The sequence below is a fragment of the Ceratotherium simum genome, chromosome 5 (assembly GCF_057802395.1).
Source record: "Ceratotherium simum simum isolate JZ-2026a chromosome 5, ASM5780239v1, whole genome shotgun sequence".
Lineage (NCBI taxonomy): Eukaryota > Metazoa > Chordata > Mammalia > Perissodactyla > Rhinocerotidae > Ceratotherium > Ceratotherium simum.
In genome coordinates, this window is record NC_141904.1 from 89,089,539 (window position 1) to 89,107,222 (window position 17,684).

The following is a 17,684-nucleotide window of genomic DNA, read 5'->3' on the forward strand; positions in this document are numbered from 1 at the left end:
CACTGTCTTTGCAACGTGATAGTGCAGTTCCTCCTGTCAAAAGAGACGGTCTATTTCCCAGCCTCTTGATTGTGCCTCATGACTTGCTTTGGCCAATGGGATAAATAGGATGAGACAGATAGTATGCCAGTTTTGAGCCTAGGCCTCAAAAGGCCTTGCATGCTTCTACTCTCTGAGTTGGAACCCTGCCCAGCCCCTAACTGAACAAGCCCAGGCTGGCCCGCTGGAGGTTGAGAGACCGCCTGGAGCACAGAAAGGCTGTCCCAGCTGCATCCATCCTAGATCATCTAGCACCAGCAGAGCCATCCACTGGTGGCAGACATGTAAGTGAGCCCAGCCCAGATCAGCTGAGCATGGCCCAGGTCAGCAAAACCACCCTGACTCGTGAGCTAAGCCAGTCATAAGCCACTAAGTTTTGGGACGGTTTGTTACACAGCAGTAGCTCACTGACACTCCAGATCTGCATCTCCCCATGGTGAACACAGCTCTTAGTGAAGACCCACCAGGGACTTAGTGGATACTTAGTCTGCATTACCTGGGATCCTCACCACTACCTCCTAAGACATGGCTATTACCCTATTTTATAGGTGGAGAAGCTGAGGCTCAGGAAAGAGGGCTGGTGCAGGGTCAAACATCGAGACACAAATGGAATTCTAAACTTGCCTGCCACCAAAGTCCTTTCCATATACTGGTTACTTTTAGGAAAAACCAACCCCAACGTGACAAAAATCAAAGTCCAAATCTTCTCCCAAACGGCACCCTCCTCCAGAGGTCCCTGTCACAGTCATCCAGGCTTATGACGCTGTGGCTTCTTCAACTCCCTCCCCTTCTCTCCTCCCACGTCTCCTTCTGTGACATTTCCTGCAACTCTTCCACTGCCCTTGTCTGCCCCTGTCCTCTGTCACACAACAGCCCGCTGTCGGCCCCCAACATCTGTTTTCCCTTCCTCCCAGTTTTTAGTGTGCACGTGACCTCTCCAGAATAAAGACTCCGTCCCCAGCCCCCCTAGCAGATAGGTGTGGCCACTGGACTAAGTTCTAGCCAACTCGATGTAAGTGGAAGTACCATCTGTCCTCAGGAGAGGGGCTCCTCCTACACCCATGTTCATAGCAGCATTGTTCCCAACAGCCCAGAGGCAGAAGCAACACAAGTGTCCACTGACAGATAAAGAGATAAACAAAATGTGGTCTATTCTTATGATGGAATATTATTCAGCCTTGAAAAGGAAGGAAATTCTGACACATGCTACAACATGGATGAACCTTGAGGACTTGATGCTAAGTGAAATAAGCCAGCAGAAAAAGGACAAAAAGAAAAAGAAAGCCCTGTGAGGGCAGGATTTTCATGTGTTATTCATTTCCACATCCCTAATGCCTAAAACAGGGCCTAGGTTCAATAAATACTTCCTGAATTAACTTGTCAATATAATAACTGATGATGTTTTCAAGCAGATGAAGGGCCGCCCTGACCCCAGGTGTGAGTGTCACTTCCCAGAAGGAGCCCCCGGGAAGCCTACCCTGGCCCTCAAGGACCTTCAGGCCCAGGCCACGAATGCCACAGGTTGGGCTTGCCTTGTACAGGGAGACGCCACAGGTGTCGATGTCCTCGGCCCCACAGGCCTCGCCATCCTTGGCCCCCACGACGCCAGCCATGCAGCTCTTCTCCTTCAAGTACGACAGGCAGCAGTGCTTCTGGGCTGTCCTGCAACAGAGGCGTGCCTCAGCCCCCTCCCAGTGACCCTCTCCAGAGAGGGTTACAGGCCCCACTTCACAGAGGAGGAAACTGAGGCTCAGAGAGGGGAAGCCCCTGCCCACGGTCCACTGCAAGCAGGGCCAGTTCTGGTGGCAGGGGCATCAGCAAGGCCAGCACATCCCCCACTGAGTGACAGGTTTTATTTCTCGGCTGAACCAAGAAGATTCAGGCCTGGGCCTCACTGGACTCCAGCTATGTGTCCCTGACCAATGAGGGAGGGGGTGAGTGCTCCGAGCCCCCCAGAGGGCCGAGAAGGAGAGGGAGACCCAATCCCAGGAAGGGCTGTGTGGGTTGGCCTGGAGGAGAGCAGCCTCCAGGGTCCCTGGTCACGCCCCCCAACATTGGTAGGGCCACCCTGGGGCAGCTGATGAGCCAACACTCGAAGTGGGGGATCATGGGGAGGTGGAGTTCAGCCCTACTTGGGGACAAGCAGGTCCCAGCGAGGGCTTTCCCGTGATAGAACTGGCTGTCTATGAAGCAGTGACTTTTCCATCACAAGAGGGATGCAAGCACACACGAGAGCCACTTAGCTCAAAACTCCTGAAAGATGCATGCTCTAACTCCTAAGTAGCCCCAGTTGGTGGGATGACAGAGGGAAAGGAAAGGCACAAGGTCAGAATTTAAAAGTTCCTAAAGGAGGCATGTGGCCTGGACATTAGGAAACATGAGGTCTGATCCTGGCCATACTCCCAATAAGCTGTGTGACGTTGGGTGAATCACATCACCTCTCTGAACCTTGTCTTCCTTGTCTGGAAAAATGAGTAGGTTGGAAAAGACAGTGTCCCTGGAAAAAAGAAGGCATGACCTTCTTTGGCTGGTTCAAGTCTTGGCTGACCAAGACATCTTCTGGGCCTGGCACAGGGAGGGCCTGGGTATAAATGATTCCTTTCCTGAGAACATTAGCATCAGAACAAATAATCGGCACAGGCAGCAGAGGATGGTGAACAGCCAACCTTCTGAGACCTCAGGGTAGCAAAGTGGGGAAAGAAAGAGAGCTGAAGACCTCTGGCTCAAAGTTGAGGAGGGAAAACCCATGTGGGCTGAGCACAGCCTCGCAGCAACTGCAGGGTGTGGTGAGAGAAGCACCTACTTGTTCCTAGGTGATAATGATCCTTTAACACTTGCTCCAAATTGTGCCCTCCTCTGATTATGCTCACTAGGCCAGCTATGAATGTATGTGGTTACTTTATTCTGGGGACCAGTCTTGGGCTCTGCACACCTGGAGAAAGCCTGGCCAGGGGCCCACAGCAGCCACATCCGATTGCCCTCACGCACCTGGAGGCAGGTGAAGCACACGCTCACCTTGCACTGCCTGCCCCAGGGGTCAAGGCAAGCAGGGATCTGGAGAAGGCCAATGGCAGCTCTGCCTGCTCCCCGGTGCCCACCCTACCTGCAGACGTCGCCCTCGGCGCCGCTCTCAGGGATTTCCAGACACTCGTCATTGTCAATGGCCCACTGCTGCCCAGCTGCGCAGCACGTCTCAATCAGGTCCTTCGTGGACACTGCGGGTGGCAACACGGCACAGTCACTACCCTGGAGGAGGCGTGCTGTTCCGAGGTGTCTGAAGTCAACAAGCCCAGCAGATGCCGCTGGTGCCCGTCCAGACCCCCAGGACTGGGCAGAGAACTCGCCTGTTGGCCACGAGCAGCTCACAACTGCAATCTTCTCAGGAGAACTGCCTTGGAGGGGAATTTGACCCCAGGGGTCTGGGGCTGGGAGGCTGTGGCCAATCACTGACTGGGGGGCACAAAAGCCTAGCCCCCTGTCTCACTGGGGACAGCTCTGTGGGGCCACTCACTCCAGAGCTCCCTGTGGCATCAGAAGCATTGTTCAGCTCCTTCCCGGGCCTGTCCTGCCTCCCCCTCCCTAGGCAGTTTCTCCAAATGAACCCCCACGTGCACAAGAACCCCTGACTCGGGCTCCATGTCTAAGGAACCCGCCCTAAGACACCAGGACAGGACAAGACATGAGAAAACAGCAGCAGCAGCGAGGGAACTTTAAACTCACGTAGGACAGTGAATGAACATGGCATCTGTGACTGGGGAGGGCAGAGGGAGGCGGGGTAGGGAGAATGTCCTACAACTCAGACTGTACGTTAAGAAATGGATGACTCTGACTACCTTAAAATTAAAATTCTCTATATAATGAAATCCATGGGCAAATATAATAACCCGCTGACAGGTTAGGAGACATTTTTGGAATGCTATCAAGAAAATTTAATAACCTCCTGAAAATTAACAAGAAAAAAACAAGCCCAAAGGAAAATACCTATTAAACCGGAAAAATCAGAGAAAGCGATGCATGCCAGGGACAAGTGGGAACTCTCGTGCCCTGGGAGTAGGAGTGGTGACTGGTGCAGCCAGTCTGGAGGAGGATCTGGCATCACTTACACAATTAACTATACACATGATCCAGGACCCAGCAGTTCCGCTCCTGGGCGGAACTCCAGGGAAGTCCACACCCAGGCCCACAGTGCAGCCAGCATGAGGATGCTCACTTCAGTGTTATTTGTGGGAGGGAGATGGAGGCAGCTTGGGTGTTCACTGCTGGAGGAGTGGATGAACAGAATTTGGGGACGTCCTCCATGGAGGACTCCACAGCTGTCAGAAACAACAGACTAAATGTACACACAACAACAGGAAGCTGGACACATGGACACACAGCACTGCGGAGCTGGGCACGTGTACACTCAACAACGTGGGGCAGCACAGAACAGAGCACTGGGGGGAAAGGAAGAACCCAAGTGAGATCCGTTCACAAATTACAAATATTGCACACCAAATTACAATACACATTTTCCAAGAACACATAAAAGCCAAAAAAAACCCACAGACTAAACAGAAGAGAACTTTTGCCTGTGGTGGGGTGGAGGGATGGCAGTGGGGAAAGTGGATAAAAGGGAATAAAGACATAAATAAAACAAGAGAGAGTCTTGCACAGACAATAAGATTAAGGTGCCAGGAAATGAGGAGTATAAGTAACCCAACCATTTGCCTCTGAGGTCTGAAAATAAACGACATTCAAAGATAAAGCTCATCTAGAACACCTATGTGTATGCCGAAAGGCAGCACGGTGTAATGGAATAACTTGGAGCCTGGGTCCACATCTTAGTGCTGCCATGTATAGCCATTTCTCCTCCCTAAAGACACAGTGTCCTTCTCTGCTATGAGGACCTACAGCTGCACAGCTGCTGAAGCCTACAGGGACCTCTAAATGTCCTTGAGCAGCTCACATAACCTGGCACGGTTGAGGGACAAATACACCAAGGGATGTCAGCAGCCTATAAGGCTCCAGGAACACAGTGAGAGCTCACTAAGAATCATGAGCTTCATCTGCTCAGTGGGCATTTCAAGTCATTGAGCTTTTCCAAATTTCCCCTTCTGTAAAACGGGGAAAAGAAGCTTCAGGAACAACCTGAGGGCTGTTCTGAGGCATCAGGAGGAATGAAAAAAATTCTTGATAACCGGTATCTACCAGAAACAAGTAGCAAATGTCACACCCAATGGTGGAACATTAGACACATGCCCTATTGAAGTTAGAAATATGACAAAAATGCCTACTGACACTCTGTTGTTTAGCATTGTCCTAGAGACACTAGCAGATGTAATAAAGCAAGGAAAAAACGAGGCAGTAGAAATATTAGAAAAGAATAGATGACAGTCATTATTTTCAGATGTTATGATTTCATCTTTCCAGAAAATCCAAAGGAATCAAAACTAACACAGTATTAAAATGAATACTAATTAATAATTATTATTATATGGTGGCCAAAACCGAAATCAACATACTTAAATTAGTGGGTTTCCTATACACCAGCAACAATTAAATAGAAAAGGTAATAGGAAAAAAATCCCATTCAAAACAGAAACAAACCTAGAAATACATCTATAGTAAACATGCTAAATCTACATGAATAAAAAAATTTAATTGTCTAACAGATAAAGCAGTGTACTTTATTAGAAACATACTATGTGTCTGGATGGGAAGATTCAATACCTCAAAGATATCAATTCTCTTCTATTTAATCTACAACTTAAATGCAATCCCAAAGTCCCAACATAATTTGTCATGAAATTTGTCAAGCTGATTCTAAAATTCATCCAAAATAGGAAATGTTTAAGAATACCCAAGAAAAATTTCTGAAAAGAAAAGAAGAACAACATACTTTAAAGTTGTAATAATTAAAGAGACAAGGAGGGGCTGGCCCAGTGGCACAAGTGGTTAAGTGCGCGCGCTCCGCTGTGGCGGCCCGGGGTTCGCCAGTTCGGATCCGGTGCACACTGACGCACCGCTTGGTGGGCCATGCTATGGCAGCATCCCATATAAAGCAGAGGAAGATGGGCACGGATGTTAGCCCAGGGCTTGTCTTCCTCAGCAAAAAACAGGAGGATTGGCGTTGGATGTTAGCTCAGGGCTGGTCCTCCTCACAAAAACAAACAAACAAACAAACAGAGACAAGGAGATCAATGGAACAGAATAGAATTCAGAAGCAGAACTACGTGCATATGGGAATTTAGTATACGATAAAGGTGGCATTCAAACTCAGTGGGGAAAGGATTGAATGTGATGTTGGGACCTACCTCACGCCACACACAAAAATAAATTCCAAAACTCTAACAGCAGTATTATAAGAAAACCTAAGAAAATAATTTTAGGATAAGACAGCCTTCTTCAGAAATAAAATCCTCAGAAGAATGAAACTGGACCTTTATCTCACATCATATACAAAAATCAACTCAAAATGGATTAAAAATTTAAATGTAAGACCTGAAACCGCACAACTCCTAGAAGAAAATATAGGGGAAAAGATCTTTGACATGAGTCTTGGCAATGATTTTTTGGTAATGACACCAAAAGCACCGGCAACAAAAGCAAAAGTAAGCAAGTGAGACTACACCAAACTGCAAAGGAAACCATCAACAGAATGAAAAGGCAACCTACTGAATGGGAGAAAATACTTGCAAGCCATTTATGTGATGAGGGTTAATATCCAAAATATATAAGGAACTCATACAGCTCAATAGCAAAAAAAAATAATTTTATTGAAAGAGAGCAAAGGACCAAAACAGACATTTTTCCAAAGCTATACAGATGGCCAACAGGTATGTGAAAAGGTGCTCAACATCACTAATCATCAGGAAATGCAAATTAAAACCACAGTGAAATAGCACCTCAGACCAGGTAGAATGGCTGTCATCAAAAAGACAAGAGATAACAAGTGTTGGCGAGGACGTGGAGAAAAGGGAACCCTTGTGCACTACTGGTGGAAAACAGTATGCAGTTTCCTCAAAATATTTAAAAAATTCAAAACAGAGCTACCATATGATCCAGCAATTCCACTTTTGGTACTTTTGGGTATTTATCCAAAGGAAAAGCAAGCACTATCTTTTTTTTTTTCTATTTTTTTTATTTATTTATTTTTCCCCCAAAGCCCCAGTAGATAGTTGTATGTCATAGCTGCACATCCTTCTAGTTGCTGTATGTGGGATGTGGCCTCAGCATGGCCGGACAAGCGGTGCGTCGGTGCACGCCCGGGATCCGAACCCGGGCCGCCGGTAGCGGAGCGCACGTACTTAACCGCTAAGCCACGGGGCCGGCCCAACAAGCCCTATCTTGAAGAGACATCTGCACCCCCATGTTCATTACAGCATTATTCACAAAGCCAAGACATGAACACAACCCACGTGTCCGTCAACGGATGAATGGATAAAGAAAATGTGCTATACACACACACACACACAAACATACACAATGGAATATTATATTGTTCAGCCATAAAAAAAAAAAAGGAAATCCTGCCATTTGAGACAACTTGGATGGACCTTGAGAGTATTACGCTTAGTGAAATAAGTCAGACAGAGGAAGACAAATACTGCATGATCTCACTTATAGGTGGAATCTAAAAAAGCCAAACACATAAAACAGAGTAAAGTGGTGGCTGCCCGGGACTAGGGGGGCGGGGGAGTGGATGGGGAGATGGTCCAAGGGCACAAACTTTCAGTTATAAGATGAGTAAGTTCTGGGATCTACTGCACAGCATGGTGACAACAGTTAACAATACTGTCTTGTACACTTGACAGCTGCTGTGAGAGTAGATCTTAAGTGTTCTCACCACACCACCACCAAAAGACGGTAACTCTGTGGGGCAATGGGTGTGTGAACTAAGCTTACTGTAGTAATCATTTCACAACATACATGTATCTCAAACCACCATGTTGTACCCCTTAAACTTACACCATATTATACGTCAAGTGTATCTCCATAAAGCTGGAAAAAAAGAAATCCACAAGCAAAAAGGAAAACCTCCGTACAGCTGACGACATACAAGTGTAAGACACCTGGATGGCAAAGGCAGCACACGCAGCCAGCCCCAGCTACTCTCCCACCGCATCGCTCACTTTTAAATCTCCTCACAGCATTTGTCGCTGGGCCAAATCCTCTTGTTTATTTATGAGCTTACTTTTTCAGTTGTCTGTTTCTTCCTCTACAAAGTCACAGAGTCAGGACTTGAGTCTCTCTGGCCACTGGGAGTGATGCTACCATTACATGCTTAAACATCTCTCATTACACTCTGGGCTCATAAGAGTCTCACCTTGCTTGAATACTTCTGGTGATGGGGAGCTCAGTCCACCCAGGCAGCTCGTGCCTGTTCTGCATAGCTCAGGCTCACAACATCCTTTCTTTTACTGGACTGAACTCTTCCTCCCTAAGCCTTCTCCAGGATTGCCTTACAGAGATTAGGAGGCTGCAACAGATCCTTGGGCCTTAGGCTGACGACACAGGATGGATGCCTCATCAGGATCACAGTAACAGCGAAAATGAACTGAGTGCTATCAATGAGCCAGGTGTGGGTCCAAACACTCTAATTCTCACAGTTATTATGACTAAGTACTGTGACTACGCCTATTTTACAGATGAGGTGGGGACTTAGAAGTCTCAAGCCTCAATTTCCCCTCTGCCCTTCCCCTCTCCAGACCTCAGCTTCCCCACATCTGTCACACAAGCACCTTGATGCAGTTGATCCTGAAGGTCCTTTCTGTGAATCTAACCATCACCAGCCTCAGAGGTGGTTCTGCTTCCCTATGGATTGAATGGTGTTCTCTTCCCGCCTCCTCCTTGATCAGATGCCAGGGTTCAGCCTGCACTTGGCAGATTTCCCCCCATTCTCTCCTGGCCTTTCCCACCTTTTAAGACAAAGGAACTCAGCGCCACCACTTGGAGCAGGAGAGGGAATTAGTAGAGGCCAAGCACGGCCCTGTCTGGTGCTGTCCAAAATGTGGAAGGCAGGGCCAGGCAAAGCCCAACAAGATGTGTCTCCCCTGTCTCCTCGCCCAGAGGGCCCACTCGCCACCTCACCCAGGGCTTCAAGGCTCAGGTCTCCCTCCCTGACCACCCTCTGAGGTCTCCAGCCTCTGTCTCTCTCTGGCTCTTTTGAAGTTCCTGGTCACCAACCTCTCAGAGTTATAGTCCTGGGGCCTCTTCCCTTCTCCATCTACACCTTTGCCCCATCTGATCTCATCCAGTCTCGAGCTTCAAAGGCCTTCTTCACCTCGCCCCTCCTGCACGCCCGTCTCCAGCCTTAGTCCCATGCACACAGTGGGCTGAGGAACCACCACTGGGCATCTCCCTGGCACTCCCACAGCCAGAATCTGTCAGCAATGGGTTCTCCCCAGGTCTTCCCTGTGTCATGTGAGTAAAGGGCCCTCGCCAATCCCAGGACCCTGCCGGGCCAGTTCCTCACTCCTCACCCCCCTCCTCCAACCCATCACCCATGGGGCCACCTCCAAAGAGCACCCGGGCCCACCCACCTCCCTCCCTCGCTCCACCACCATCTCTTGGCCCAAAAGGCTCCCTGCTTCCACTTGTGTCCTCCTCCAGTCCACTCTCCAGATGGACTAGAGGAGAGGGGTGCCAGAATGATCGTTCACAAATACAAATCAGATTGTGTCTGTCCTCGGCCTACAGGCCCCCAGGAGTCCCCGCTTTCTTTACAAAGACCTACACGGTGTGAGCCTGCCAACCTCCCCACGTTATCTCCTTTCTCTGACCCCCTTTCCCACTCACTCTCTCCATTCCTTGAACTCCTCAGGCTCAGTCCTGCCCCAGGGCCTTTGCACTCACTATACTTTCTGCTTGGAATCCTCTGCCTTTTCCCTGTGCCCTGCCCCACCCCCACTGTCCTCAGGGCTGTCCCTTCTCCTCCTTTGGGGCTCTCATCTCCCTGACTTCCTCCACCCCACCCCTCATCACATCACCCTACCCAGTTTCCTCATAATGCCCTGGCCTTCACCAGCCCCAAGTCATCTTGGGGAGCCCTGTGGTCCACGGACTCCAATAGAAGGCCACTGCCCTACAGGATAAAGCAGCCCTCCCTGGCGTGACAATCAGGGCCTTCACAGCACAGCCCAGACTCACGTCCCAGCTTTCACCCCTCTGCCCTAGCCACGCGGCTTTTCCTTGCCTCTATGTCTTTGCACATGCAGTTCCATGTTGGGAATGCCCTTCCTCTACTTATCCAACTACTGAAGGTCCAAATACCCACCCTTCACGAGCCAATTCACATGGGACTCCCTGCCTCCCCATCCGCTGTGCTCACAGCAGCACCCACTTCCATCCCAGGCAGAACAAAGAGCTCCCTCCTCTGGCTTCACTCACCTCAGCGCCTGGTACAAGCTTTTACCATGACGTCACTGTCAGGTGACAAGCTTGTCTCCGCCACCAGACTGGGAGGTTTCTCACAGGCCAAGAATGGGTCTGGTCATTTCAAGGTCCCCAGTGCCCAGCACAGGGCCTGGCACACAGCCGGTACTCGATAAAATCTGGGGTTGGGGTTGGATGGAGCATCCGGGCCCTGGGAGTATATCATCTCATTCAAAGCCCACATCAACAGAAGTTATACGATTATCTTGATTTCCCAGATGTGTCAACACAGATCTGAGAGTTTAAGATATACAGCCTAGGGCACAGGCTTAGGAAAATGAGAAAGAAGAATGCAACCCCGGGCTGGTCCACCTCTCTCACACCACCTTCAGGCAGCAGTTTCCACCCAGTCATAGAGACGCACAGGCGTGGGCACGGGCTGTGGGCAGGGGCGTCCAGTCAGGCCCCAGCCCTCACTGGCTGGGGACGTGGGCAAGTCACTCATCCTCTGAGCCTCCATTTCCTCGCCTGTAAAATGGGCAAATAACCTCTCGCCACCCACATTTCACCAAGTGGGGAGGTGAGAAGACTCCAAGTCTGGCAAACAACAGGTGCTCAGTCAGCAGCAGCTCCCTGCCCCTGGCACACAGAAGGGGTTGGGTGACTACTCTCCAATTAATTAATTAACAAATGAACGAACAGATCAATAAATGGATGGAGGGGACAATAATCCTGCTAGCAGGAGAAGCTGGTGCAGCGGCCAGCAATCCCTCCCCTGCCTTTTCTGCTTTCCTCTGGTTTTTCACGGACTCGCCCATTTCTGTCCACTTTGCCCGAGCTCAGGCCAAGAGGGAGTGTGGCCTTCCTCACCTCCGGCTGTCCTAAGCATTGTGGTCAGAGAGGTGAAGGCCATCACCCACTGTGGCAGCCGCAGCCCTGGCCCAGCGGGCTCTCTCTGGCCTCCTGGGATTAACAGTGACATGGGCCAGCATCATCCTGGCTTCCCAAGGCTCTGCCACGGTCTGCCTCACAGAATCAGGGCTCCAGGGCGCTGCCAGCGTGGAGAGCATGACCTTGACTCTGGCAGGAACACCGCCTCTGACATAACCTGAGTAGCAGACAGAGAATAAGTCCACTTAGAACAACTGCCCAGCATCTAGTAAAGCGGAAGATATGTGAACCGAACAACAGCAGCGACTTCATTCTCGGGTACATGCCCAGGAGAAACAGGCCTGTGGTCTCCACCTGGAGACCCACAGACAGTAGCCCCCAAACTGAAAACAACCCAAGAGTCCAGTGACAGGAGAAAGGGTGAATGAGAAAGGTGGCAGGACCACACGATGTGAAGGAACGCACTGCAACCACACAGGACAACATGGACGCGGCGTACAGACGAGACCTCAGAGGGAAGCAGCGGTCACAGAAGACTGCATATTGCCCTTATAGGAAGTTCAAAAACAGGAGAAAAGCAAAGCAACTGTTTCAGTGGTAAAACGCTAAAGAAAAGGAAGGAACTCGAGCTCACAGGAGGCAAGACAGCGGTAACTGTGGAGGGGGCGGGGTGGGTGGCCTCAGCCTCTGTCTCCGCTGGCTGGCACCTTCGTGGGCGCCCGCTTTAAACGCTTCTTTGACAATGTAAGGCCCATACTCTCTTCTATTCACAAACACTTTACAACAAAAACATTATTGAAAAAAGTAGAATGAGTAGAAAATTTAAGACTAAAGACTAAGAGTCATTTAAAAATGAGACCCAAGTGACATAAGCCAGACACAAAAGGACAAATACTATATGACTCTACTTATTTGAGGTCCCTAGAGTAGTTAGATTCATAGGCACAGAAAGTAGAAGGGGGTTGCCAGGGGCTGGGCAAGGGGAACGGGGAGTTAGTGTTTAATGGGGACCGAGTTTCAGTTGAGGAAGATGAAAAAGTGCCGGAGATGGATGGTGGTGACGGCTGCACAACAGTGTGAATTATGTACATAATGCCCCTGAAGTTGACACTAAACAGTTAAAATAGCCAATTTTATGTTATGTATATTTTACCACAATAAAAAGAAAATAATGCACTGTAGTGCAAAGAAAAAAAAAAACGTGACCCAGCACCTCCTCTTCTAGAAATCAAATCTGCTGACAAACGCCTCCATGGGCATAAACATGCATGTCACGGATGCTTGCTGGAGCCGAATTTGTGACAGCGAAGGTCCAGAAACAACCAAAATCCCACCAACAGGGCAATGATTAAATAATTGATGTTATAGCCATCCAATCTTACGCAAGTGTTAGAAAGAATTAGTTAGATCTTCATGCACTTATACGGAACACTTCCTGAATATACTATGAAGAATTAAAAAGAAAAGGCTCAATGCTGAATAGTATGTATCATAAACTACCACTGACCTTTTTAAAGGGACGTGTGGACACACGTGAAGTATTTCTGGAAGGAGAAGAGAGAAACTGGCCACGTGGTTGCCTCGAGGAGGGAGGTGGCCCGAGGAGGGAGGAAGGAGCAGGCCTTTCACTGTTTACCCCTATCGCATTCTTCTGTGCTTCTTATCGTGCGCAGGTAGTGCCCATTCGAGCAGCTTTCTGTTATAAGAGATTCCCAGACTCCAGGCATTCTAACCTCCTTTGATCACAGGACAATGGGCGCCCCAACAAACCAGCCAGGAGGTGGTGACCCCTCTAGAGAATCCCCTCTCCGGACATTAAAGCCATAAGACTTGTGGCTTTGGAAAGGCTGCAGGAAAATGTCTCCACCTGGCAGGAGGGTGATGAGCGGGCCAACTCCGCCAGGAGCCCTGTTTGGACAGGATGTTTGTGGGGCCTGAGTAAACAGCCCAGAGCATGCTGCAGCTCTGACATGTCCAGTGGCCTGGTATTCTGGGGGGGAGGGTCACCGGCAGGCCCTGGGGCGCCTGGAGTCCTTTGACAATGACTGTAAAGTGCACAAACAAGAAGGGTGCCTGAACTCTGTTTTCCTGCCCCAGGATCACAGACATGATGGCTGAGAAACAGCAGGCGCCCCTGGGTTGAGCCCACCCGCCGGGGCTCACCCAATTCGGCCCCTTAGAGATGCCTTCCTGACCCCCCAGGTTAGGGCAGCCCCAGCCTCCACTGCCTTTTCCAGCACCTCCCACCACCTTGCAACCTTGTGTGTGGGTGTTTACTGTCTGCCTGTCCCCTGCCAAAGTTAGCACCTTGCCCACCTGCTCACCACCCCAGCCCGGCCGAGGCGGTGCTCAACCACTCTTGCTGACCAGCTGGACCTCTGCCCTGGCTGAGCCGCCTGGGGGACCCCAGCTTGCGCCCACTGCATCTTCCCTCCAGCTCTAGGAAAGAGTCCTATCTCCACCCCCATTTCACAGATGAGCAGGCAGCAGCCCAGGGAGGAGGCACTACTCGTCCCAGACCACACCCCAGCCAGGGGCAGCCGCAGGATCCCACTGCAAGCCGTGGGCTCCAGGGTGCCCGCTCCTGAGCAGAGCTTCACAGGAAGCAAGAGGAGTGTGAGGAAGGAGGGCATGAGGAAAGTTCTAGGCCCTCCCTCTGTGTCAGTTATTCTGAGGGAAGCAGGGCCCACTTCTCCTCAGGCTTCCTCCCAAGCCCACTCTCACAGCAGGCTCAACACTGCCCCTCCACTCTGAACAGGGCCTGGGCTCTGGGGTCCCTCTGCCTCCCCTGCACAGTGCCGCCTGGAACCCAGCCTGACCCTTCAGCTCTGCGGCCCAAGGCACCGGCCCCAGGCAAGAGCTGCTTCCTGCAGGGGCCCGGTCAGGGGGTGGCCTCCCCCTTCCACCGGAGCCTGCAGGGGCCGGGTCAGGGGCTGGCCTCCCCCTTCCACCAGAGCCTGCAGGGACCGGGTCAGGGGCTGGCCTCCCCCTTCCACCAGAGCTGCAGGGGCCCGGTCAGGGGCTGGCCTCCCCCTCCCACCAGAGCCTGCAGGGGCCCGGTCAGGGGCTGGCCTCCCCCTCCCACCAGAGCCTGCAGGGGCCCGGTCAGGGGCTGGCCTCCCCCTTCCACCAGAGCCTGCAGGGGCCCGGTCAGGGGCTGGCCTCCCCCTTCCACCAGAGCCTGCAGGGGCCGGGTCAGGGGCTGGCCTCTCCTTTCCACCAGAGCCTGCAGGGGCCGGGTCAGGGGCTGGCCTCCCCCTTCCACCAGAGCCTGCACAGCCCCATCCTGTGGCTCTGATGGGGACTTTCGAGGATGTCACCTCACTCAATCCTCACAACCACCCTACAAGTTGGGGATCATTATCTTCATCTTAAAGGTGAGGGAAAGGACCAAACAAAGATCGAAACTCAGCTCTGCCTGGCCCCAAATCCCAGGCTGTTATCTGTCTGAAACTGACTTGAAAATACTTCCATGTGCTCTATATCATGTGCATGTACAGGTTAACTTTAGCCCAAACCTGCTATTAACATGTGAAGGATCTCAACAAGGATTAACACTTCAGAGGTAGGTACTAAATGCAAGGTGAATTTTGCTATCCTATCTGTGAGGCCTGCAAAAATAGCCATGATTCTTTGCAGAGAGGTGGCATCTCTCTCCCCACTCCCTGAATTGGGGCTGCCTCATGACGACATTGCTTTGATAACAGGATACAGCAGAAGTGAAACCTGAAGAGCCCTTGCAGCTTATGCTCTCTTTCCTGGGACCCTGCCAAGCCACCACATGAACAAAGCAGGGCTCATCGGCTGGAGGATGGGACCATGTGGGGCAGAGATGAGCCACCAGCTGACTAAGGACACATGAGTAAGTCCAGCCCAACTGCCAACCCACCACACTTGCAAAAACTAACACCAGCTGCAAATAATTAGCCAAGAATAGCTCTAATTAATGATGTGTAAGACTTCTACACTCAAATTTACAGAACACTGCTGAAGGAAATTAAGAAGACCTGAATAAACAGAGGGACATACTATGTTCATGGATTGGAAACTTAATATTGTTAAGATGTCAATTCTCCCAAAATTGATCTACAGATTCAACATAATACCAATTAAGAAACCCTACCAGGCTTTTTAAAAGTAGAAATTGACAAGCTGATTTTAAATTTACATGGAAATGCAAAGGACTGAGAATAGTCAATATGATCTTAAAAAAGAACAAAGCTGGAAAACTCCCATTGCCAGGTATCAAAAATTACTATAAAGCTACAGTAAATTGAGACAGTGTACAAAGATAGTCAGCTTGACAATGGAACATAAAAGAGAGGCCAGAAATAGGCCTAGTCATATACGGTCACTGACTCCTGATGAAGGTAGCAGGGGAAGGCAGCAGGGGTAGGACGGCCTTTTCAACACACGGTGCTGGGTCAACTGAGGATGTGCCGGAAAAAAGAATGAATTTTGACTCCTACTTACACCACCCAAAGAAACAAATCTAAATGTGATCTAATGTGAAAGACGAAACAAGTTAAAACGTCTATAATATGACATAGGAAAATATCTTTGTGACTCTGAAGTCGGCAAAGATTTCTTTAAAAGGACACGAGATGCACTAATGTAAAAGTAAATCAATAAATTGTACTTCATTAAAATTAGGTATTTGCGTTCCGCAGAAGACAGCATTTGCAATGCACTCATCAGAAAACATCATCAGGAGAGTGGAAAGAGAAGTCACAGAATGAAATAAGACACCTGTAATTCAACAAAAGATGCAAAATCAGAATACATAAAAAAATCCTACAAATCAACAAGATGAAGAAACCCAATTTAGAAATGGGCAAGTGACAACAAAATGGCCAACAGTAATATGAAAATGGGCTCCACATCGTAAGTTATGAGGGAATGCAAACTAAAACTATAATGAGATACCACCACATATCCACCAGCTTGGCCAAAATGAAAAAGAATGACGACGTCTGCTCTTGGCAAAAATGTGGAGCAACTGGAACTCTCCTTCGTCGCTGGTGGGGATGTAAATTGGTAACATATTTTGGAAAACTGGCAGCATCGGCTAATGCTAACCAAATCCTTTGATGCAGCAATTCCATTCCTGGGTATATATCCAACAGAAATGCATGCCTAAGTCTTCCAAAAAGACTCATACAAGAATGTTCACAGCAACTGTATTCATCACGGCCAAAAACTGAAAACAGCCCAAATGTCCATCCACGCAAGAATAAACTAGGATTATCCCAACAATGGAATAATAAAGAGAAATTTTTAAACATGAACTACTGCTTCATGCAATAACAGGGATGAGTCTCAAACACATTATCTTGATCTAAACAAGCTAAATGCAAACAAAATCAGATGGTACAATTCCCATTATACAAAACAAATCCAAGAACAGGCAAGAGTAATTGATGGTGATAAAAGTCAGCACATGGCTTCCATGGGGGAGGGAGGGTAGAACTGCTGAGAAGGGGCTGAAGAAAATTCTGGATACTGTGAAATGTTTTATATCTGGATCGGGGTGGAGCTGCCTGGGTGTACACATACGAGAAGATTCACTGGCTGTTCCGTGAAGACTCATGTGCTCTACTGCCTATACCTCATACTTGAATAAAAAGTTTTAAAGGGAGTACTGTTGTATTAACCTAGATGAAAAGACACTCCAGAGTGTCTATAACATACTTCAACACAAACTTTTACAGTTATCTATCAGGAGATAGAACAACCAAACATAAACCAAATAACGTCTATTCGCCCTTGATTAGATATTACTTCACAAAATGAGCTATCCAATGCACTTTGGGGACAAGTGGAGAAGAATGAACATGGTCTGAGTATTAGACAGCATTAGGGAATTGGTACGTGTGTTAAGTGGAGGATCATGGTATTTGGTAATATAGGAGAATGTCTTTATTTTTTAGAGTTGCAACAGACAGTGTCAGGATGGAAATGGTTCACACACACAGGTGCACACACACTATGCCTCGAGAAAGAGTGAGCACAGGACAATGATGGGGCTGAGACTTCTTCCCTGAGCCCCCTCCCCTTAGAGCAGCCTCCCTGGGGGTCTGCCCCAGCTGCCTGGTGTCGGCTGGGATTCCAGGTGGAACCCTGGGATATTGGTGTGCTGTGGCTGGTGGAGCCACGGTCATGGGGGGATCTATGGTGGACTTCGACCACGTGTTGGGGCTGTGAGGCCCCACAGCGCTTGGCTTCAGGCTGGTCCTTGGGAAGATTTGGGAGGTGGTAGCTGAGCGGCTGGATGACCTGTGGACAGGACCTACTCCCCACAGCCTCCCAGGGAGCGGGGGGTATGCCTGTCATCAGCGTCTTAATGGGCCATTTCTGTTCACACTTCTCTAATCAATGAAAAGTCGACTCCATGCAAAAAG

At 49.5% G+C, this 17,684-nt stretch overlaps 1 protein-coding gene across 4 annotated transcripts in view; it reads right to left on the bottom strand.

Annotated features, from left to right (window-relative positions):
* Positions 1 to 17,684, bottom strand: part of FBLN2 (fibulin 2) — an 89,099-nt gene that overhangs the window by 29,277 nt on the left and 42,138 nt on the right. For all 4 annotated transcript variants that reach the window (XM_087431587.1, XM_087431588.1, XM_087431589.1 and 1 more), the window contains exons 3-4: positions 3,143 to 3,254; positions 1,572 to 1,701 (exon numbers count right to left, since the gene is read on the bottom strand). In XM_087431587.1, coding sequence (XP_087287713.1) covers positions 1,572 to 1,701; positions 3,143 to 3,254 — 242 coding nt within the window. The remainder of the gene's footprint in view (positions 1 to 1,571; positions 1,702 to 3,142; positions 3,255 to 17,684) is intronic.